The sequence below is a fragment of the Plectropomus leopardus genome, chromosome 23 (assembly GCF_008729295.1).
Source record: "Plectropomus leopardus isolate mb chromosome 23, YSFRI_Pleo_2.0, whole genome shotgun sequence".
Lineage (NCBI taxonomy): Eukaryota > Metazoa > Chordata > Actinopteri > Perciformes > Serranidae > Plectropomus > Plectropomus leopardus.
Genome location: NC_056485.1, coordinates 14,823,687 through 14,846,652, shown reverse-complemented (window position 1 = coordinate 14,846,652; position 22,966 = coordinate 14,823,687). Strand labels below are relative to the sequence as shown.

At 36.8% G+C, this 22,966-nt stretch overlaps 1 protein-coding gene across 2 annotated transcripts; it reads right to left on the bottom strand.

Annotated features, from left to right (window-relative positions):
- Positions 1-207: 207 nt before the first annotated feature.
- On the bottom strand, positions 208-21,314 carry LOC121961811 (adenylate cyclase type 4-like). Of its 2 annotated transcripts, none has more exons than XM_042511848.1 (26): positions 21,041-21,314; positions 17,477-18,880; positions 15,612-15,809; positions 15,355-15,516; positions 13,734-13,883; positions 13,019-13,170; positions 12,184-12,295; positions 11,941-12,068; positions 11,387-11,545; positions 11,134-11,293; positions 10,453-10,629; positions 10,293-10,324; positions 9,951-10,004; positions 8,794-8,857; positions 8,537-8,634; positions 8,330-8,414; positions 7,413-7,550; positions 7,211-7,288; positions 6,265-6,446; positions 4,507-4,591; positions 4,245-4,403; positions 3,242-3,388; positions 3,051-3,158; positions 2,777-2,891; positions 1,931-2,055; positions 208-1,189 (listed from the first exon to the last, which is right to left on the bottom strand). In XM_042511848.1, exons 2-26 carry the CDS (start codon positions 18,473-18,475, stop codon positions 1,055-1,057), a joined length of 4,002 nt encoding a protein of 1,333 aa, XP_042367782.1. In that variant the 5' UTR covers positions 18,476-18,880; positions 21,041-21,314; the 3' UTR covers positions 208-1,054. The 2 variants fall into 2 exon arrangements, with proteins under 2 accessions (XP_042367782.1, XP_042367783.1); XM_042511849.1 differs by lacking the exon at positions 21,041-21,314 and adding an exon at positions 19,172-19,192.
- Between the last annotated feature and the right edge of the window lie 1,652 nt (positions 21,315-22,966).

Sequence of the window (22,966 nt, the reverse complement as noted above, 5' to 3'; positions counted from 1 at the left end):
CAACTCCAGTCTGCTTCTCCAAACTGGAGGCGTGTCAGCTGACATCTACTTAATGTAAATATACTGTCTATGGATAAATACCCCATACAGCCCCACTTCAAAAATATATGAACTATCCCATTAAATAAAACTAAGTGTGGTATGTTTGTGGGGTGTGAGAATTATAAACTTTGAGTGAATCTGAATCATTTTCACAGGGTATTCACAATAAAACCATAGATAATAGAACAAAAATAACATTAATACAGTACAAGTCTTGCATTTTTTCTTTTTTCCTTTGCTGTGAATCATCCTGTGATCCCTCAGATGTATCTTGCTAAACTTTGGAGGTTAATAATCAGTGAAAAAAACAACTTATCAGTGTCAGAGGACTGTTTCAAGTACACAAATATCTGCCCCATTTTTCCTACATACAAAGACAGTGTTTTGTACCAGCATACTTCGACAAAAAAATATTTAAAACAGAGCAAAAACGAGCTATATTGTGAATGCCGTTTTGTAATTTGAGGCACAAACTACCTCTATAAAATCCATCATAAAACTACTAATCTTTGGTACATCTAAGATGGATACCTTATTATTTTCCATTAAATAAATTGCACATGAACACTGTCTGACAGTGCATGTGATTCAGCCACGGGTACCAAAATAAAAGCATAATTCAGATTGTATGTTCTCAGAATAAAACAGTAAAAAGAGGTGTGATGGGGGACTTGACCCACCTGTAGCTTCACAGGATAACCCAGATACAGTACAGATAAACAGATTCAGTAAGCAACGTGATTTGCCATTAAATGGTCCGTGAGTGGAAAGCTCTGTGCTTTCAGTCGCCACTTGTAGTCTTCATTTATCCGGTTGAGATTTTATTTAGTGTCTCATCCCAAAGACAAAGGCAGCTCCTTCATGAATCTCTGTTTCAGCTTCAAGTCAGCGCAGATTACGTGTCAGGTTTAGACCGTCCCATCCGGTGCACCGGGTTCATTAAAACAAACACTAACAAGTGTTTGCTGCTTAATGTTTGTTATCGGGTCTTTTCAGCATCTGATTGTGGAGGTCAGAAATGAGGAGACGATTGTTCTGTGTTAACAAAGTAGGTGGTGAGTTCTCCTTTGCCCTTGACGTTGACGACTCCTCTGAGAGTGACGCTGTATCCCACGCTCTCGACAATCTGGGACGTCTCCTCCGTCACCTGGGAGCAGAATCAAAAGTCACTTCCAGGTAGAAAACTGGTTACTGTTTTGAGTTTTGGAGATATGTTAAATCAGCACACTTGTCTATTTGTGTTGTAATTTTCAGTTGTAACACGATAACATACCATCTAATGCACTTTACAAATAAAGTTATCATTATTACTTATTTATATATAGATATATAGATATAGATATAAAGATAAACACGGTGGTCCGTTTCTGTTGTGCTTTTTTTATGAACTGTTTTGCTTTACTAACGTCTGATAAATCAAATCAATGAACTGCTGTGGACGGGGTCGTAGCAAAACATCGTAGCCATCTGAAAAAAGAAATCAATATCAGTGTAAGTCTAGACTATATTTGAATATTTGCTACACTTTACATTCCAAGATAGCTTATCGAGGGTGGTAGACCAGCAACTCTGCCATTCAGTGAAGTAAAATGACTGTTTTCCTCAATGGAGGCAGGTGTTTTTGATATAATGGCTTCAAATTCTCGTTGGTAAGGGTTTTCTTATGTTAAGGTAAAGCAGTGAAAATATTCTAAATATAGCTTTTATTTAAATGATATTGATTTTTTTTTTTGGGTGGTCCTTTGTTATTAATGTTTATAGTAAATAAACATTGTGATTCGGTCATTCGGTAATGGAAACACATAACATATAGCATTTCCTTGCATCCATAGATCCACCCCCCCCAGTGACCTTAAACACATAAGCCACCTCAACCGTTCGTACCGACCTGTATCTTGTCCAACACGCCGGTGCTGTCCATCCTGCTGGCCACATTCACAGAGTTCCCCCAGATATCATACTGAGGTTTATGAGCTCCAATCACTCCTGCAATCACTGGACCGTGGTTTATTCCTGCAAGTACACAACAGAGAGGGATTATTATACAGAAATGTATAAACATTAAACATTAAAAGACTTGCATGCACCAGAAAATATAATTGTGATCGTTTGCCACTTAAATAAGAAAGAAACCAATCTTAAAGTTCTGAGGTCAGTATTGAATGGATTAAGTCTATCAAATGTTATGAGTTTGTCAGTCATTGTAAATTATATTATTTTATTGAAAGAATATGTCACAGCTCAAATCTGTTTTTCAGTTACTCACCCTCTTTTACTTTGAATTTGTGAGTAAAATTTTTTTTCCACATGCCTCCAGAGTGAACAGTTAAAAAAAGAAAATGCTTGATGAATTTAACCATATCAAAACCTGCAAAGTTTACAAACTCACACAACTCGTGCAGTATAACCAAGTCATTTATCCAGTCGTATACTCAGTACTTCACAAAAAGACAGACCTTCCTGACAGGAAACTGAACCCAAGGTGAATTTTTTTGGGATTCTTTGTTCGCCAAAGGCATTCAAGAAAAATATTATCATTTTTTTTAAACTTCGCAAATTTAACATAACACAGGGTGAGTAACTGATATACAAATAATCATTTGGAGGGTGAAATATTCCTTTAAAAATCATCACTCGTCAGGAATTCAGAGTAGTTTTTATTTTTAAAACAGTAGAATGAGATTAAGGGACAAAATAATAGTTTTACCATCCTACCAGTGTAGAATAAACTCACCGATCCTGAGTTTAAAGCTGTTAAAAGAGTGTGTGTTGATGAGCTCCAGTTTGCCCATGAGAGCGATTGCAAACTCCACCATGGAGCGCACGTGGCTGTAGGACATCTCGACTTTCTGTAGGGGGAGCCAGAGATCATGTAACTGTGAGGCAGGCTATCTTCACTAACATTTGCTCTTAAAACCTTTTGTAAATTCCTTTTAAAAACAGATAACATTTTGATTAAAAATAAGCTTAAAGGTTACTGAATATATTTGTAGATTGATTGAGAAAACCTTTTGTTCGTCCCCTGGAGGTGCGTGTGTCAGTCCCGCAGCAGCCATGTAGGTGCTGCCAATAGTTTTAATCTTCTCCACTGAAGAGAATTTGGGCTTGGAGAGAAGCTGCAAGAAAAAAAAGAAAAGAGAGTATAGTTAGAGACACAGACTAACTGTGATACTGGCATTATATGTCTTTTTCCTCATACCTCATCAAAATCTGATATGATCTCATTGAGGAAGCGCAAACACTCCAGACCGTCCCTGTTGACGCTGCTCTCGCTGTAAAACTCTTTGAACTGAGGCACTGAGGCGAACATCACACACACGCAGTCATATGACTGACTGTACAGGTCCTGAAACACAGTTTTTACAAGCACAAGGACTTAAATGCGAAATATCAGCAATTCTGAATATTATAAAGCCAAAAGTGGGAAGAGTCAAACCTGTGCAATTATCTTTTGAACATGAATGCCCTAAAAACAATTATTCAAAACCATCACTTCAATACCAACACTCATTTCTAATATCCTCTAAATGGTTAATTTTTTTACTTTTAAAATAAAACCTTTTAAATAGTTTTAAGGGTCCAGTGTGTAGAATTTGGGGGGATGTATTGGCAGGAATATATATAATACAATAAGTATGTTAGTGTACAATCACCTGAAAATTAGACTTGTTTTGTTTTTGTCAAAATAAAATGAGCTATTTACATCTACAAAGGAGCAAGTCCTCGTCCACAGAGTCTGCCATGTTGCGGCGCCATGTTTCTACAGTGGCCCAGCACGTACAAACCAAACACTGCTCCTGTCTGAAATCCTGACTGCTCAATGCAACTGAATCCTACACACTGCTCATTTAATAGTTGAGACAGCAGAGGAACATATTCTCTTATCAGCACGGCCATTACAATGCCACAAAAATCTAAGTTTTAGTGTTGATCTAAAAGTCTTTACTTGTTTAAAATACATGTTTGCAAGTCAAATACATTAAGTATTTCTGCAGCTAACTTTTTATTAATCTAAAATGAGTTATTCTTTACAATTTGAAACAAATTTCACCCTCAATATACAGCAGAAATTTATGTGACAGTTGGTATAGGTAACAGAAGGGCGAGCTGATCTGGAGAAAAAACGCACAGAAAAAAAAAACAGGATGTGGATGGGTAATGAATTTCATCTACTATATGCTATGTTTTTGGTTTTTTTTTACCTGGTTGCAAACAGTTTTGCCCATAAAGAAGGAGGTGACGTGAAGCGGCAGCACGTTCTGCAGGAGGAGCTTGTTGACGTTCTCCATGGTCTCCATGGCCTCTTTCTCGGCCTGGAAGCAGTGATCCAACAGGAAGTCGACACGGCAACCCAGCTCATCCTGACGGAGACACACAGTCCAGTATGTATGCAGAAATGTGTAAATATAAAAGGATTTCCCTTCTTTACATGACAGAAATTAGCATGTGCAAACAAACACACACCTGTCTGGCCAGTATAAGGCATACGATGTAAAAGATGACGAGCCAAACCCCGGACATGATCTGAGGGTCCTTCAGCACTCCAGGCCTGTCGAAAAACACATTCACATATTTAGAGTTCAATACTCACATTATCTTGACTAGGGCTGGGCGATATGACCTCAAATCAATATCACAATTAATTAAACACTTTATCTTCATTATGGTTTATTTATTATTTTTTTTTGCCGTCGTAGTTCACTGACAAGGTTTTACTGTAAAAATGCTCAACTATTATGGCTGGGATATCTTTTATTATAAACGAGTTCATATCTTATGTTTGCAATTTTTAAATAATTAAAGGAAATACATACAGAAGAACTATTTATGGTTATTTATTGCACATTTTGAACAACTGAAATCAAAGCACAAATGCTTGAAATGTGTTATGAAAAAGGTCACATTTTAGTTTTAATGTAAAAAGCGTCCTAAAAACGTATAAAATAAATAACTTGCATTTCATGCAAACAAAATATTTTTAAAAAAATTATCTGAAATATTTCCATATGGAAAGTAGAAAATAACTTGAATCTCTTGTAAACAAACATTTTTTTAAAATTTGCCATATGAAAATTAGAATATAACTTGCAACTCTTAAAAAAAGTGACAGTTTTGGTGATGGCGATGGTAGTATGTTTTTAAGGGGACAGTACATGAACACACAGTGTTTAAACTATTAACAAAATAAAAAAACAAAACAAAAAAAACCCCCCAGAAATAACCAAAATGAGCAAGATTATGTTGGTTGGAGGTTCTGAATGTCGGTTTTGGTGAATTTTTGATTGCCCAGCCACAATCTTGACTACTAAACTAACATCGCTCTTTTTTTCCTTTCCATTACATAATCGCTCAAACAAGAGTGTCTTGTGTCTCTCTGTCAATGGGGCCTGCACCCCCTGGCAGGCCTCTTGCTATAGAAAGCTCCTGAATAAATGACGGTGATCTGAAACTCCAGACGATGATTCACAATCTAGACTGTGAGTGGCCGACAAAAGGCAGGAAATTTAACACCTTGGCAAGACGGACAGGGTGATGACTATAGATAGCGGTGAATGAATGCAGACGAGTGGAAAGTGAACTTTAGCAGGATTACTGAGGGTCTGTGTGACTGTGTGGATGGCTCTTACATGTATATATTCACACCTGCACACTAATGCATATTATTGGTTAAAGTTTTTTTTTTTTAACACAATTTTAACATACTGCTGCGGTTTCTAACTGTTTTGTCACAGTCCAAAAGTGGGCTGTGAGTCTATTCTGAATGGGCCACAAGTGACTTGTGTCAAGCTTGTCAAAAACACACTCTATTTTGAATTACAGTGAATTCCCAGCAAGGAACTTTTATTTTTAAGTGCCTGTTATGTTAATTATAGAATTATGCTTTTTTTGTGTGTGTGTGTGTGTGTGTGTGTGTTAAGTCAACATGTTGTTTACATTTTGTTAAATAAAATTTGCATATAAGGTCATTTATCTTATACATGGAACTTGAACTTAGGAAAAAAAATCTGAAAACTGCTAATTGCTGTTTGGGAGTTGGCTTGAATTTCACTCTTTTTTTTTGTCAGTATAATATGAATCAATATTCACAACCAGAAGATAATTAAACATGAGCAATAATCAGAGTGACTCTGCTGCTGCTTCATTTTCAAAACCATTATAGGCACAGAAAGCTATGTAGACCCCCTGGTGTTTGAATGTTATTGCACTTACAGTGTCACTTACATGTCATTGGTGTGATTGTAAAGCAGGCAGACGAGGCAGGAGGACCTCGGGGCGTAAACGTGGAGGAACAGAGCCAGATAAACCACCACGGCCAGGGTGAGCAGCAGCGCCTTCAGAGACAAGCACGTCCTGATGAACACAATCACTCCCAGCATGGCCAGCAAGCAGCAGTACAGGTAATACTGGATGTTTGAAGACAGGAGAAGAAAAAATGTGTATGTTATTACAAGACAGGTTTGATGTTCAAGGCTCGAACTGAGGCTGTTCACATTCAAACTAGAGAACATATTAGGATACTGTTCTCCTTTTAACATTAAGAAAGAATGAAGGCAATATATTGTATTGCCCGTAAACAGTAAAAAAACTTTTGGTCAGTGGCTGAAGAGCCTGGTTATGGAAAAGTTGACATATTCTACTGAATCACACTACAGAGATTTAAGAAAATATGGCAATGTGTAATGCATTACCTGGAATCTAAGTTACTGGACCAATTCTGTACTTTTTGTTATATTAAAATAGCTTTTGCATGAGAGCATAATGACCCAAGGGACCATTACCTTTGTGTTTGATGCGAGGGAGGAAGACAATAGAAAATACTGATTATTATTGACATCACTTTACTATTATTTTTATTTATCTTTTTGGAAAAAATAAAAATAAAGAAGCTTCCAAGAGATAAAACACCTCTGCACTCCACCTTTTCAAAAAAGTGTGTGTAGGCTTGTGTATGTGTGTGTGTCTAAATCTATGTTTTGTTTTGCTTCTTGTGTCTTATGTGTTTAAAAAAATGAACATGCCAAGCGTTGGCAGGAATTATAAGATAAGTTGAGAAATAGACTTTAGAAAATTCAGCATCACTTTACCTTCCTGCAGGAACTGCAATACAAATATTAAAGATTGAAGGATGAATAAATAACATAGTGAATGTTGATTTGGAGACACTCACAGGCCCAGTGTAAAGTTTAAGACCCTCGAGCTCTGTCGTGTTGTCAATCGATATGCAGTTGTTTCCAGGGAGGAAGACCTGAGGAACAAAACCAGGACAACAACAGAGATTAATGGAACAACAAATGTATGTCAGAAGAACAGGAAATAGGAAAAGGGAAAAAGTTGTGCCAGAATATCTGGGCAACAGAGGAGGAACTCACATAGTTGAGAATGGCCATAAGTAGGGTGATGAGCACGCAGAGAGTGACCACAAACACCCGCAGCACTGCCCTGGTGGAAACGCCACGGGACAGCCCCGATATCCACTGAACACCCAACGGCATCTTGGAACGCCACTTCTGAAAAAACATTTAACACAAAAGTGCTGATATAAATGATAATCAGTGAATGCTAAGAAGATGAGAAACAACCTAAAAATTAAAAGAAAAAAATCATACAGTGTTGAAAATAATCTGCAATAGCTTAGGGAACACAGTTTGTACCTTTTTTTTACAAAATGTTTATTCAAAGTAGAATAAATCTATGCTATTTTCTCACTCAAACAAAGAATTAGTCAGTTTGGCAAACAAACATACAAAATATAAATCATGGCAATGTCTGCTTCCACATAGGAGTCTCAAGAAAATAAAATAGTGCAATGACACAAAAATAGAAATACATAAAAAGAAATCATTATACCAGTTTTAGCCAAATTCACCATGAAATCTGTTCAGCGCCTTATCACTTTGGCAACCTGAAATAGTAAATTACAGGAGCCCCTAGAATCACAACCCTGTCCATCCTTACATGAGGTTTTGCTGTTATTTTAAACAGTTTGTACTTTATGTGCCTAAATTTACAAAACTACCAGCAGCAAGCACGTTCTTACTGCATAATGACCTCAAATCAATTATTCACATCTTGATTTATGTTTACATACGCCGAATATAGATTCTTCACCTTATCAACAGTATAATATTTAGATGCATCTGTTTTCATTTTCTGTTCAATCGACTGACATGAAACCAGATCACCTGCTGATATGAAACTCTGTACTTACACAAAAAAAAATATACAAATAAAATACCAATGCTGCTCAGTGAATTCAACAAAAACACCACGTGAAGTGTTCATTTACCTCCAAGTACCCAGTGAAAGCGATGGACAGAAGCAGCACAAGCACAGGGAAGGTGGCACCGTACGACACAGCCATCTCAAAGTTTCTGGGTGGGGGTGAAAACAAATAATTTACACTGTTAAATGAGCAAATAAAGATGCAAGGTATTTAAGTGTACTTTGATGTAATGCAGGAAAGGAGCATAATCAAGGGAAAATGACGTCTTACTTCTCAGAGACAAGCATCTGGACGGCGAAAATAGTAGCGAAGACCAAAGCGATGCAGCTCAGTGAGTGGTGTAAACCCTTAACCTCTGATAGGCGGAACTGGAACACAAACACATAAATATTACACCAACACTTAGAGATAATGGTTTTGCAAACACACAGACACTTACATAAACATACTGCACATCCTGCTTGTTTCTGCTCATTCGTGCATTACATATGGTTTACTTCTTAAGTTAGACAAGAGAATTACACTACCTTCCTCTCCAGGCTCAGGTCGTTGAACAGCAGAGTAAGACAATTGAGCTTCTTTAGGCCTCTCCTTAGGAGAAATAAAAAAAAACCCATCAAAATCCTAATCAAGTCAAAAGTTTAATGCTAAAATAAGACTTGAAAAATTATGACAAAAGTCTGAGAATAAACTGAGAAAGAATTTTATGTAATTATCTGTTTTTACAAACATCAGTGTGGCCTAAAATTTTAGAACTTAAATTCAGAAATCCAATGTTAACTAGCCATGGTTATAAAGGTACAGTAAACGGGAATTGTTGGTTAACTGATTTGATTTGATTTGAGTTTATCGTCAGAAAAAAATTCTGAAATTTGTCTTGCGTCCCAAGACACCAACGGTTTTACATAAATGCATATAATATAAATACCAAAAAAACCCAGAATACATTTAGAGAACAACAGTTCTGTGCTGTGTCTGCAATTTTTTTTTTTTTTTTTTTACAAATTTAACTTTTTGTTGGATTACAATAACAAAAAAATTATCATACATGAACAAAATTTACAACTACATGAAAATGGACTTTTCAAGCTTGACATAAATGAATAAATAAATAAACAAATAAATAAACAAACATAGAATACAGATTTTAAAAGAAATGTATACAAGTCAATAAACAGATACGTTCTTCTCTAACTAAGACATTGGATCAAAGCATACACAGACAATGGGGTACTAATGGTTACACTGCTATGTGTTTTTAATACTTTTCAACACAAAGCCAGGTCAAACATTTGAGACATACACAATCCATTTTTGTAAAATTGTGCCTGTAATTTTCATAGCATCCTGTTGGATGTGTGCTGCTTACAGTCTGGCACCTGGTTGCTACCTTTTTAAGTCCCAACCTCACGTGGGCCCAGAACGTCACGAACAACGCAAAATATATATAAATACATAGCCACACACTTTGAATGGGTCATAAGTGTTGATTTTTTAGGATATTCCTGTGTAGTATACCTTTAAGTTTTCCATAATAAAGAAGTTAGTCAAATTTTTTTTTTTAAAAGAGAGACATGTTTGAAATATATTTAAAATTCTAATTCTTATCACGTCTCATCTTTCTCCTCCTGGCATATTTATTATGATTTTCTATCAAGTAAAGTTAATTTAGTTGTAAACTTACCCTGCACTGTCCAGCGTGTCCAGTGATCCTCGAACACAATTATCCACAACCAAACTGGGAAAAAATAAGAACAAATTAGAAACAGCCTTGACCAAAGCAATATACTTTATTGCTGATTCAGCTAGTAGATTTTAGAAGGGAGCAAAACAATCTTTACCTCCAGAACCTCAATTTAGAACTATAAAAATAAAATAATGCTGTAATGTAATGCTTTCTCTATAGCTAACTGCACAGAAACACTCATATAAGAAAATGCATTACATGTTGTTTTCTTCTTATTCTACCTAAGTTAATAATGCTGCTGTATGTTCTTTTTTGTTTTTAATTTATCTGGGAACTTACCAGTTGGGGTTGTTCTGGAAAGGTGGTCTTTCCTGAAATAAAAACACATATTATAAAAGACACATATTTTCAACAAAAAGAATGACCAATCAACAAGAAAACACAGTGATTCGTGCAGTTTTTATACATGTACAACAGTGGGTGCAGCACTTATACATACTGCTGACAGTTGTGTTTGGTTCATGGCAGCACTGGTGGGGATGATTGACTTCTTGGAGGACTTGGCGTCAGGGTTGCTCAGATCTGCGAAGGGGTGAATGTTTCGCCAGGACTGCAGGTACTGAGACATTCGGACTGACGCCCGCTGCCTGTTCTCTGCTGACGTCAGAATGTTTGCCTGAAAAAAAGGTGGAGAGTAATTTAATTTTGACATATTTAGTGCTTTGCTCAAGAGCACGTCTGCAGGGTGTGCAATTACCACCGATGCCCATATAATAGACACAATAATGTTAAATTTGCAGCTACTCAGAGCAATATTTCTCTCCTCTTTTGTAGAAAACTTTTCAAAATTGAGGTTAACCTGCTTCCCCTTGTAACACATGTGATGTCTGTGAGGAAGTTCCCTACTGAGATTACCTAACCAGAGACTTGAGAGATTAGTTTGTTAATTCTGTAATAAATTATAAGTACAATAAGTACAATGAGTGCTGTTATTTTTCATTCATAAGGTTTACATTTTGGAAGCACAAAGTCAACAAAAAAAGCAAATAAGCCTGTACAGAACACATGCAGTTAACTGAAGAAATTGTTAAAGTGCCCTTTAAGTTCTATAAATAAATAATAAATAATAATAAATAAACTACAATACATGCATGTTGCATGCGAACATTTGCACACCTACCGTTATAGGTCTCCTGGTAATGCTGTCTGGCTTGTGGGGGTCAATCACCAGGTAGGTTTTTCTTCCCTGAAGAAGAGGATCCCGACTCCCCCCGTCCCCAATCTCCACCTCATATAATCCGTTCAAGTGCTCCATTGTCTCCTCTGTGATGTGAACTCGCCTGTCAATAATAATTAATAATATTAATATCAAAATAGGCAACAAAAAAATAAATTTTTTTAAGCTTTCTAAATTGATTTTGAGTTTTTCTTACCCAGGAAGACCTCCTGACTCCATGTGGTTGGCTAACGTAACATCATGTGACCACACGTCGTACTGCCACTTCTGCAAGCCAATCACACCACAGAGCACGTTGCCGGTGTGAACACCAACCCGCATGCTGATCTCAACTCCTGTCGCCTCTCGCAGTTTACTACAGGGAGACATAATATGAGTAAAATCATATGAAAAAGTCTGATTTTTTTTTCTAGAAAACACCTGTTACACTACTAAAACGTCTTTTAATATAAATTGAAATATATTTGTTTTAAATTTCAAAAAACTAAAATTAAAAAATAGTTTGAAAATATTATGGTCAATTTAGATAGGATTGCGCTATATGCACACTCTGTGTTCTGTAATACATTGTGTGGTTTCAGTTGTAGAAGAAAGAGTAGTGAAACTAAACTGACACGAGATCCATGAGGAAGTTAGACAGTAACTGAAGATGCAAATTAGGAGCTTTTATGGCTGGAAAAACAGAAATCAGCTGGGAGGCACCTCAACACAAAGTCACACATTTATTGCATAACAGAATTTTAAAAAGACCTGATGGCAGTGCACATGTCCAGCCCCATCTGGACACAGTTCTTGGCGTGGGCGGGAATGGGGTCAGGCAGCCCCGACACACAGTAGTAACAGTCGCCCAAGATTTTAATGCGAAGACACCCGTTCTTCTACAACAGAAAGAATAAGAGAAAGAGACAGAAAATTAGCTAGTTCATAACACAGAAATGTCCTTTGTGAAGAAACAAATTCATTCAAATTCATAAACAAATTTATTATTTTCACCCTGGCGATGTCATCGAATCTGCCAAAGAGCTTGTTGAGCACAGCGACCAGCTCCTCTGGGGTGCAGGTACTCGCCAGCTTTGTGAAGCCCACAATGTCCGCATACAGGATGCTACACAAAGCCACACAGGAAGACACAAATATTAGGCATGCATTCATACGATAACAGCTTTTAGTGACTAAGAGCTACACAATAAATACAGTATGTATACAAATTTTTATAGAATTAGAGTAGAAGGGAAGTGTTGGCTGTTGTGTTTGTCACACTTTCGTCCAGGGTTTCCTGCACCTTAAGTGTGTCCCAAAGCTGCCAGATATTTTGGTGGCTGACAGTCGCAGTCAAATATTGGTGGTAATGCTCTGTCCAGATGCAATTTGCCATTAAAAAGTCTCACAGATGTGCAACAACCATGTTGTATTTGAGACGACACTACCTTTAGATTCATACACTACATTAATACTTACATAGAATAAAAAGTGTATTACACAGAAGTGTGCTAAAGGATGTATCCGGTGAAGTAGCCGATGCAAAAATAAGCTGACCCCATTAGTGATGATGTATGAGAATGATAATATTAGTGCAAAAAAAGAAATATAACTTACTATAACTGACTATATCGAATTATTGATGTTTAGATTTTTGTTTATGTGATAAAATTATCACTAGCAACTAATATTAGAACAGGTCAGTTTTTGGTCCATGTTACTCTGCATTTCAAACTTACAAAAGTGTAATGGGAATTAGGAAGGAGAGGGACTAGTTATGGTTCAGCTGTCCTTGTTTTGACAAACTAACACACTCAGCATCACCTTAACAGTGTAACAGTATGATCACCTGACGTCTTTGTGCTTCCGTATGTAGAGGCTGTGAAAGTTGTGGAATTTGGATTCGTTCTTGTCGCCCTTGGGCTTGATGAGCCTCTTTATCACCTCCGTTCTCAGCTCCAAGGCGATGTACCGAGGCAACACTGACAAGAGGAGCTGCTCCTGTTGCCGAGGTGGACAAAAAAGAGGACAGGGGGTGACAATGTGTGAGGACATGATGTGTTCTGAGACCTTGCACACTGGGTAATTAGTTTCCTGTCTCACAGAGGTGACAACCTTTTCACAAAGGCTGAAAAATGAAACGAGAGGCGATTGAAAGCCCCTTTGAAATGATGCCATGTTTACTTGGTGGACCACTATTCATCTATTTGTTTACTTGCCGTGAATAGTGTCCATTTGCCCATTCTATTGCCGCTGAGCTTCAGACGAGTAAATGATTAATCTATTGACCTAATAGGCAGAAAAGCATACAGTAACCAAACCCAGGCTGCTCAGGTTAAGAGCCCTTTGGTTAGAGTGATTACACATAACGATTTTAAATTCAGAGTTATGAAAAAAGCAGAAGAGACTAGATTGGATTTCTATAAATAAAGAATAAAAAAGCTGAGACAAATAAAAATGAATCAAATGAAGATGTTATCTTCTCTTCAGCTGAATTTAAATAAACAATTTAGCATTTAAATTAAGGCTTTAATGTATAATGAGTTTGAAGCCAGTGTTTGAACCTGCTGATATTTCCTGATTTCCTTCTGGGAGCGTATGGCGCTGAACTCTTCTCTCTTCCGATTGGATGTCCTGAGATCTTTCTCGGTCATCCACAGATGGAAAATCCCGATGCAGTTCACACACACAAACAGCATGGCATTCGCCACCAGCTGAGAGGGAAGTCAAGGGAGAGGAAAAGAGATCATTGACACTTCATTAATTTTTCCTATTATAGCCTCACCACAACAAGAGCGAAGCAGCTGAACCTCTCAATCAATGCAGGCTTCCTACAGCTTAAGGCACGTTAGAATTAGGACTTTTAATACTTTTTTTTTTTTTTTAGAAAAATTTGATTCAGAACTATATTTAAGATCAATTTCACAATGACCAAAAAAAAAAAACAATGACCAAAATATGGGTTAGGGACAATTTTCTCCAAATGTTTATTGTTACATAAAACATTTTTTGTTTTTTGTTTGTTCTGCTACCCTGATCTGCCTGATGTCAATGTGAGAGGGATTCGGTTATATATTAAAAATACATATATGACACCAATTATTTGACAATAAAAAAATAATTCATAGAATCTTACTTTTCATGTCCGAGACAGACTTCTAAATGACTGATTTGATATTTAGATATTTTTATATCAAAGAGGTGCTTTTTTAGATCAATGAATTAAATGCTTTTAAAGATTTTTTAATGATTCCCTGCAACCCCGCAATGACAGAAAGTTGCATAATATGGACATTATTGCTTTGAATTTGTATATAGTTTCATGTACTATATAAACAACTGAAAAACGACACTCACGTCATCTACCTGAAGTCAAACAAAAATGTTAATAAATAAAGAGTGATGCAGATCATTTGCATTGTTTCCAGTACAACCGTAAAACTTGTTGGTCACAAACCCCAAGTCCGTGTTATGCTTATCTAAGTTTCGCATGACATTTGAATTTGAATGCTTTTTTGGCACATGCAAAAGGTGCTCATTCATTTAGAAGGGCAGGTCAAATGCAAATATTTGTGTGCATTTACATTTGAAGCTATTATAATGTGCAGGTATTTGTTTTTAATAGAAACTAAACTATGCTATAGTACTGTTAAACTTAGCTCTGACAATACATTTTGGAAAAGATACTTTTTAGTAAATAGCAAGAAGGTGGAAAAAAGGGAAATCTATCTGTATTTTATTAATTTATTTTATTTAAAAGGGGCCATGTATCATGTTCAATATATTGTAGAATTAGTGAGCTTTAGAGAAGACTTTTTTTGTACTTTTGATCAAAACTGGGCTAGCTGGTTTCAGTCTGTATGCTAAGCTATGATACAGAAAGCTTAAGCTTCATATTTAGATCCTGAGAGAATCAATCTTCTTATCAAACTCAAGAAAGTGAATAAGCAAATTTCACATAATGTCAAACTGCAGGCCTAATCTGAAATTGTAAAAAAAAAAAAGTAAGGAAATATTTTGATTTATTGGTATTCTATCCGATAAATGTGCAAGTAGAATGTGTGAGTGTATGTAGATGTGTACGCCCGTGTTGATGTATGTAAATTTAGCTTTAAACTGTTTTTATACTGTGTTCTCATTAAATAAGAAAATGACAATAAACATAATGGGGAAAATAATCTTTACCTGCACAACCAGGTCTGGTGTCTCTGGGCTTGTGACGGGGACGTAAACGCTGATGATGATGATGTGTGAAAGGCTGGTCCCAATGCCAACCATGAGGGCCCAGGCCAAAGAGAGAGGCAGCACCGTGTACACACTCAGAGAGAGGAAGAGGAAAAACGCTACCTGAGAGGGTAGAAAGAAACATGCACAGAGTTAAAGGTTGACAACAATTGAAGAATAAAATAAAACTCTTATTCTCTTCTTGCTTCCTTTATCACCTGTTCCCACGCAGTAACAGGTCCCCCAGTGAAGATGAAGACTATGGCAATGATGTACAGCGTTCCCCAGACAAAGAGGGCCAGGGCTCCTCCACAGCGCCTCACCGCTGCCAGCCAGGGCAGACAGACGAGCAGGATGGCACTCAGACAGAGAACCACACACAACACCGACAGAGCGCCCACATGGACATCGATGCTCTGTGCAGAGATGGGCGAAAATTGTAATTAATCCGTTGAAAGGGAGCATTTATATTTGCTTGATGTCTTTCAAAACATGGAAAATGAGCAACAAAATCAGTTTCATTTTTCCTAGCTTTTTCAAAATAGTCTCCTAATTTAATCTATTAATTTCTTGCAATATGTGAAACATCTCACAAGAAAAGTTATGTTACTCCCTTGATACACTGTTGAATGTTGCAGCGTGTGAAACCTAAATATAAATGCTGTTCTGTCTTCAAAGTTTTTCTGAATCACTGCACTGATACTGTGTGGAACAGACACAGGTGGAACATAAGCACTTTGTTTTTACAATTTCTCATCATCAAAACAAAAAAGCACCACATCCTGTGCAAAACTACAATTTTGTGCTTGTGTAATATTCTGTACATTACACATTATATTATCGAGGGTCTTGTTACATCCTGTTGGAGTGCTTTACAGCATTGTTAACAATTAAACATTTCGATTGACATTAAAAATTTTATAATTGCAGGTTTATTCAAATGACCTATTATGTACTGTTTTCATGTGCCACTTTTAAACGGCAATGAGAAGCTATGAGAAGTCATGTAGGCTTTCTGACTAAAGCGCAAGAATGTTCTGATGTTTTGGTAGAACAGGTTTAAGACTTTATTTCCTTCTTCCCCATCAAAGTTGGCTGTGAAAGTTTGTAGAGCAACATGCTCATGTTGATGCATTACTTCACTGATGCAATGGTGACCTAAAATTGAGATATTTTAAATATCTCTTACAGTATGGAACTGTTACCTATCGGCATGCAAAATATCGCAGCTAACGTCCTCATGCTCAACCAAATCTGGCATCAGTGAAGTTTTTCTAATGTGCTACTAATATTTGATTTATCTCTCATTGAGCTGAAACAGTGAGTCTATTAATTGATTTGCTTATCACTAGAAAAAGAACCAGCGATTGTTTTGATAATATCTCTTTTTTCTTTTTTTCCATTTTTAAGCAAAAAATATTCAAAAAATGGGACAAATTCTCTCAATTTAGGTTTAGAAAACTAGAAAACTAAAGAACCTAAATCACAGAAATTTGAATTTACATGGGACTGATATTTTCACATGGCCTTTTGGTGAAATGTAGCGGGTAATTTGCAGTGGAATTTGGCAGATTGACACAAGATTAAGATCACAGATGACCTCTGCAATTATGACAAATTACTGGAGGTCCCCATGTAATACAAGTCCAGTGTAAACAGGACTTAACAATTAATTGAAGAATTAATCAACAGATACTCCAAAAATTAGAATAATCCTTTACTGCAGCCTCAATCTCTGAAATATATTTTTTACATTATCGTTCAATGTGTAAGTGTACCAAGTTCTCGGAGCCCTAGGAGAAGTCTTCAAAATATTCAACCAATGTTCCAAACCCACACCCCCAAAATTGAATAAAATAGTGAAAAGTAGCAAATCCAAAACATTAAAGAAGTTGGAACCAGTGGATGATTGGGGGTTTTCCCTTCATAAATAACTAAAATTGAATAAAAAAAACAATGTGTTTGTCAAAAAGACACATGGCAGCCTGTAAAGTTTAAAAGTTAGTGTGTGCATAAGCAGCATACCCCTTCAAATACACTCACACACACACACACATACACGCACAAACAGTCCATGTCTCACCCTTCCTGTGGTGGGAATGAGGACGATGAGGGCCACACAGAAGGCCAACGACAGCACCAGTCCAGACAGCATAGCCGGAGTCTCCTCCACACACTGCAGACAGGCCCTGTGGAACGCCTGATAGCAGCAACACACCCCTTCTTTCACACTCTGCCTGGACCGGGCGCTTCGCCTGTCCTCGTCTCTGTCCTCTTCTTCGTATTCATCGTCCCACCCACCATTGATGCTGCTCCTTGACTGTGCGAATGAAACTTCGGTGTATGCGGGTGAACTGCAGCTGGGTGAGTGTTCTGCTTTTGGTTCAACAGCAAAGTCTGTTTTGGAATCACCTCTGTCATGGTCTGGATTACTTTTGTTGTTTTTATTAGAAGCGTCTAAACTGGGCTCAGAGAAATTGACAGGAGAGATAGGGTTTGTTTTTTCAAATGATTTTCCATCAGGTTCAAATAGCTCTTCGTCACAGAGGTCAGTGCTGAAACTGGTGCCGTTGTAACCAGGGCTGGATTTTGTGCTGCTGTAGTCAGAGTCACTGTTCATATGTGATGAGTTACTGCTGTCAGTTTGAAGCCTATCGGAGGATGAGTTGATAGGAGAATCATGATCTGTAGGCTGCGGGGTCACACCTGTTCCCTTCAACAAAGAACTGGCCTTGTGTGGTTCAGGAGCTAGTGTTGTTTTAGCCACACCGAGCTCTACGAGAACGTCCGACTCACTTAGTCCTAACTGGCTCCCGACTGTTGGATTTCTTGCATTTAAAGTGTCATCATTCTTGTTTTTTGAGCTGTCATTTCCTTTCAAAATGTTAACATCACTGCTTTGTGCTGATTGTTTTGCTCTGTCTTTCATTTGACTGAAGTCATCAAGCTCAAGGATATTGCCTCCAGGGATTTTTCCCTCTCTATCATTGGAGGTGACCACAATCTTCGGCACTAAAGACACCTGTGGTGCTTCTTCTCCAGGCCTCCCCTTCCCCAGAAAACCTTGCGACTCGTCTGGCATTGTGACCCGTGTGAGTGCGAGGGACCTCGCTGTCTGTCGACTTGTCACTTTGCTTTTTCTGTCTGTCTGTCTCTGTGCGCTTGTCTACATGGTAAACACACACTAGGATAGTGTTTACTTCTTTGTCCTTTCCTTTTCAGGTGTTGTCAGGTGTCTCTGCAGCAGGGAGAACTTCCACCTTTGTCTGTCTGTCAGATTTTATTAGTTAAAACAAGCAACAGTCCAGCTCTTCTGTTATGAATCCTCTACTACAGCTAAAAAGCTATCATCAAAATAGATTTTGCTGATGCAGATGATGTAGATGGTTGTCCTGAACGTTAAGGTCCCAAAGATCGCTGGTAAGGAATCTTGAACCACAGCAAAATCTCCTTTGACGATTGCTGATGCATACTGGATGGAGTCTCCCTGCCAAAAAAAGAGAAAAATTAGAAAGTTACAATACAATCAGCAAAGAGCAAAGAATAAACAAAGCTTAACACATAAATTCACTACAGTGGCCCTGAGGGTCAAAACACTACAACCTTTCACAAAATACTTAATTGTTTTAGAAAACTCCAGCATTCCAGAAAACACTGCAACATTATCCAAAAAACTACAACATCACAGAAAACACTTCAATATTTCAGAAAACACTTCAATAATTCTGAAAACCATACAACATATAGAAAACACATCAACATTTTAAAAAAAACCTACATTTCAGTTCATTCAGTTCAGTGTTTTGACCCTCAGGGCCGCCGTAATTCACAGCTGAACATTTACTGTGTCTGCATTGCCAGCAAAGTCCAATGATGAAAGAAAGGAAGTCATAACTATGCATGGCTTAATTTCATTTTAATGACAAAGTTCTTCTAGTCATTGCCCCATTATGCACAGAAACTTGTTAGTCTAGATTTGGGCTCTTCCCCTGCAACAAACACTCATGCACAAAACACATACACACTGTTCAGGTGTGTACTGGAATGACATGTCAGCGACGCACCCAGTGCACATTAAAAACATTTTTTCCAGTCACCACCTACACTAAGTGGTTTGCTGTGATGCTTCTTCTTCCCTGTACTGCGCAGACTGCCTTCGTCATACCCAGCCTGCTCCAATGTCACCATCAATGCCAGGATTAAAAAGTATCTCTCTCTTTAATCTGTCCCCTCTGCTACAGGTACATCTGATTTATCAAAATCAGGAAGGGATTAAAGAGCAATTCATCTGATTCGTCAGCTCACCTTGACTGACCTGCGCCGTGTAGCACACAAACCTCATATTGTGCCCTTTTTCCTTACAACAAATTTTGTTTTTATTTTATTTTTGTTACTTTCACAAAAGGAAAAACTTGCGTGACAATTTAAGGCTGACCCACTTCAAAATGTGACACTGTGTGGTAATGACAGTACATTTATTGTTTTTCCTTTGATGTCCCTTTTCCTTATCTGTTGGTTTCACTACTCAGTTTTGCTTGTCTGTAAACCACTTTGCAAAGAAGAAGAGGGGTTTTCCAAAACTTACTCTGACCTCTTTAGTTAAGAATCAAATCAGGAACATAGTTTTTAAATTACATATAATTTAAATGACTCTGTCTTCAGTGCAAGTTAAGATCAATGTTAATTTGGCTATAGATGGCCAAATGTAAAAACAGAGAAAACTGCAGATATCTCCTGTCCCAGGGCCAAGGCTACTAACTTTTCAAAAATTATTAACATGGTAAATTTGTCCATTATTTTCTCAATAACTCCATCAGTATATATGTTTTTCTCCATAAAACACACATCACAATTTCCCAGAGTCCAAGATGAAGTCCTCCAACTGTTTGTTTTGGTGAGCTAAAAGTTTTCAACTCCCAAATATTTAGGTTAATCTCATCAATATCATATTTGACAAGCAAAAGCAGCAAATCCTCATTTTTAAGAGGGTGCAACAAAAGTAATTTATAGTTTACAGACTAACTGATTAATCAACAGTTTGTTTTAGCTCTGTTTGTTTGACTATTACATTCATGATCCAGTTTTTCAGCAATACTAATGAAAAAGGGCATTTTTTGGTGTAAAATGTACTCCAATTTAGGGTTAATAACGTTAGTTTATAAAGAACCTGCAACCACACAAGTTTCAAGTGGGTATCTCCAGTGTTTGGAAACAGGTCAACATGAATGAATGTGTTAAGACAGCTATCTTTAAAATCTAACTATCTTTATCTGTGGCGTAACTGATGATAAAGCTCTCATAAAAATCACTTAAATAATCAGTTAGCTTAACTTAGTATAGCTAGCTAGTTAAAAATAAATGCATGGAATCGTTTCTCATCTTAAAAAAACATTAAATGATCACATAAGTCAGAAAACTACATCTTAAAGTCGATTTTTGTCCTGTTTAAACGTTAATTATTGCCAACTTTTCATGCTAACAGTACACTTTAATGGCTCACTTAAGATATCAGGTCAATAACTTTTTTCACGTTAATAAAGGTTTGCTGTCTAAAAGGACAGAAAAAAACACTGAGTTTGGACATTAAGACAGCAGTTGAAACATATAAAATATTTTAAAGGTAGTTAATGTAAAGATAAATGCTTACCTCATTGTTTATTAACGTCTCTCGTAGCTCTTAGCCTTTAATTTAACGTCAGTTGGCTCACACGCGATAAGGTTAATTTCCCTCTCCGTGTTCACCGCTCAGCTTCCTCCCTCATCCTTTTATTGTTGTCACAGAGCACTGAAAAGCACTTTAAACGGTCAAAACCGGGTCAAAAGTAAAATTTATCCCGTTAAAATCCTCTTTTCTTTTCGGAAAACAGACGTTAGGAAGTCTGCATCTGGCTCTGCGCACGAGCGAGTGTGCGTGTGTGAGGTTCGAGCGCGAGGCAGGTGAAGGCGGGGGCGTGCGCACACAGGCGCGAGCGCTCTGGTCCGGCTATGCAAATAGCGATGAGGTATATAGAGGAGCAGAGGGATGGAGAGGGAGGACAGGTCAAAGGTCACACCGCAGCTGTTTTCTTTATTAAAAAACATGTTGTTGAAACCTGTATAAGATAGTAACCAGTTTACAAGTTCATTTAAAATAAAAACAACAACAACAACAACAACAACAATACTACTAATAATACTATTAATTATTATTATTATTATTATTATAAATTAAATTAAAAAAAAAATAGAAAAAAAAAATAGAAACTGCACTTCGTTACTATCCTTAATAGGAGCATGCATCATACTTGAGATTGAACTTTGTGAGAGGAAATATATATATACATGTTCCTTAGAATGTAATCAAATTATTATTTATTTCTAATATAACTCCATAAGTATGAGAGGGATAAAAACAGTTCATTTTTGTGTTATAAGTTTACATGAGAAAAAAATGTTACTCCTCACTTTACACTTATTACCTTATTTCACCACCTTTACTTTTTTTGTAAAAAATGTAATTATCAGTGTTTTCAGTTACCTTGAGTGGAAGTAACTTTATTTTTAAGTTGAGTATGTGAAATTTCTGCCAGCTAAAACTTTGTAATCAAAAGCCCTTGGCTCTAGTCTTATAATAACCCGTCTCCCACCACCAGCACACTATCTCCAGAGTGCTTTTATTCTGCCCTTTGTCACCAATGAGTTTTCATCAATATACTGATCAATTTAATCATTTTTTCTGTAAAAAATATTTTTTTACAACCATCCATTTCATTACAGTGACACATCAAAATTATGAAAAAACATAGCCATGTATCGTTCTACCACAGGTAAACTGTAAACTAAAGCCCTCTTGAGCATTTGTGTGTTTATGCCTACTAACCATAATAAAAACAGCATATAAAGAAACAGAATAAATGTCCTACAGGAAAATATTGCTTTCTTTATGCCAAATGTCATATAATAATACATTTTTTTAATACTTTGTGCATTAAAAAAAAAAAAAACACTATAAAAAGAGCATGTACTCTATGTTTAACAAACCTGCTCTGAGCAAATACAAATTTTTCCAAATCAAACATGGTTATTGGTGTAGTAAAATTTCCCTATATTGCCAAACACACAACAACGTAATTTTACAACATCTGCAAACACATACACCAATGTGAAGACGGTGCAGGTGCAGATAAAAGCCGTGTGTAGTCTCCATGTCCTGCATGGATTGTTTTAGTGTTGACAAGTAGAAGTCAACTGTGTGTTTGTTAGTTTCATGTTCAGATATCTGTGAATAGTCCAGAAGAGTTACAGTATTCATCATTCCTCTGAATGAGTCTCATAAGCATTTTGGACAAAAATGCAAAACAAAGGGCATCTGGATATAACCCAAGAACAGAATACCATTGAAAACTGAAGACAGTCAAAACATGGAATTTGTTGCAAGCAGAAGACGTAATCAAGCATCTCTGGAAGTTGGATTTTTATTAAAATTTTTTTGAAGATTTTCTGTTTCTCAACTATGGTACATTTTGGTCTGGAAATATTATTAAGAAAATTTAACATATATTTAGAAATATTGCACTTGCATTTTAATTTCCAT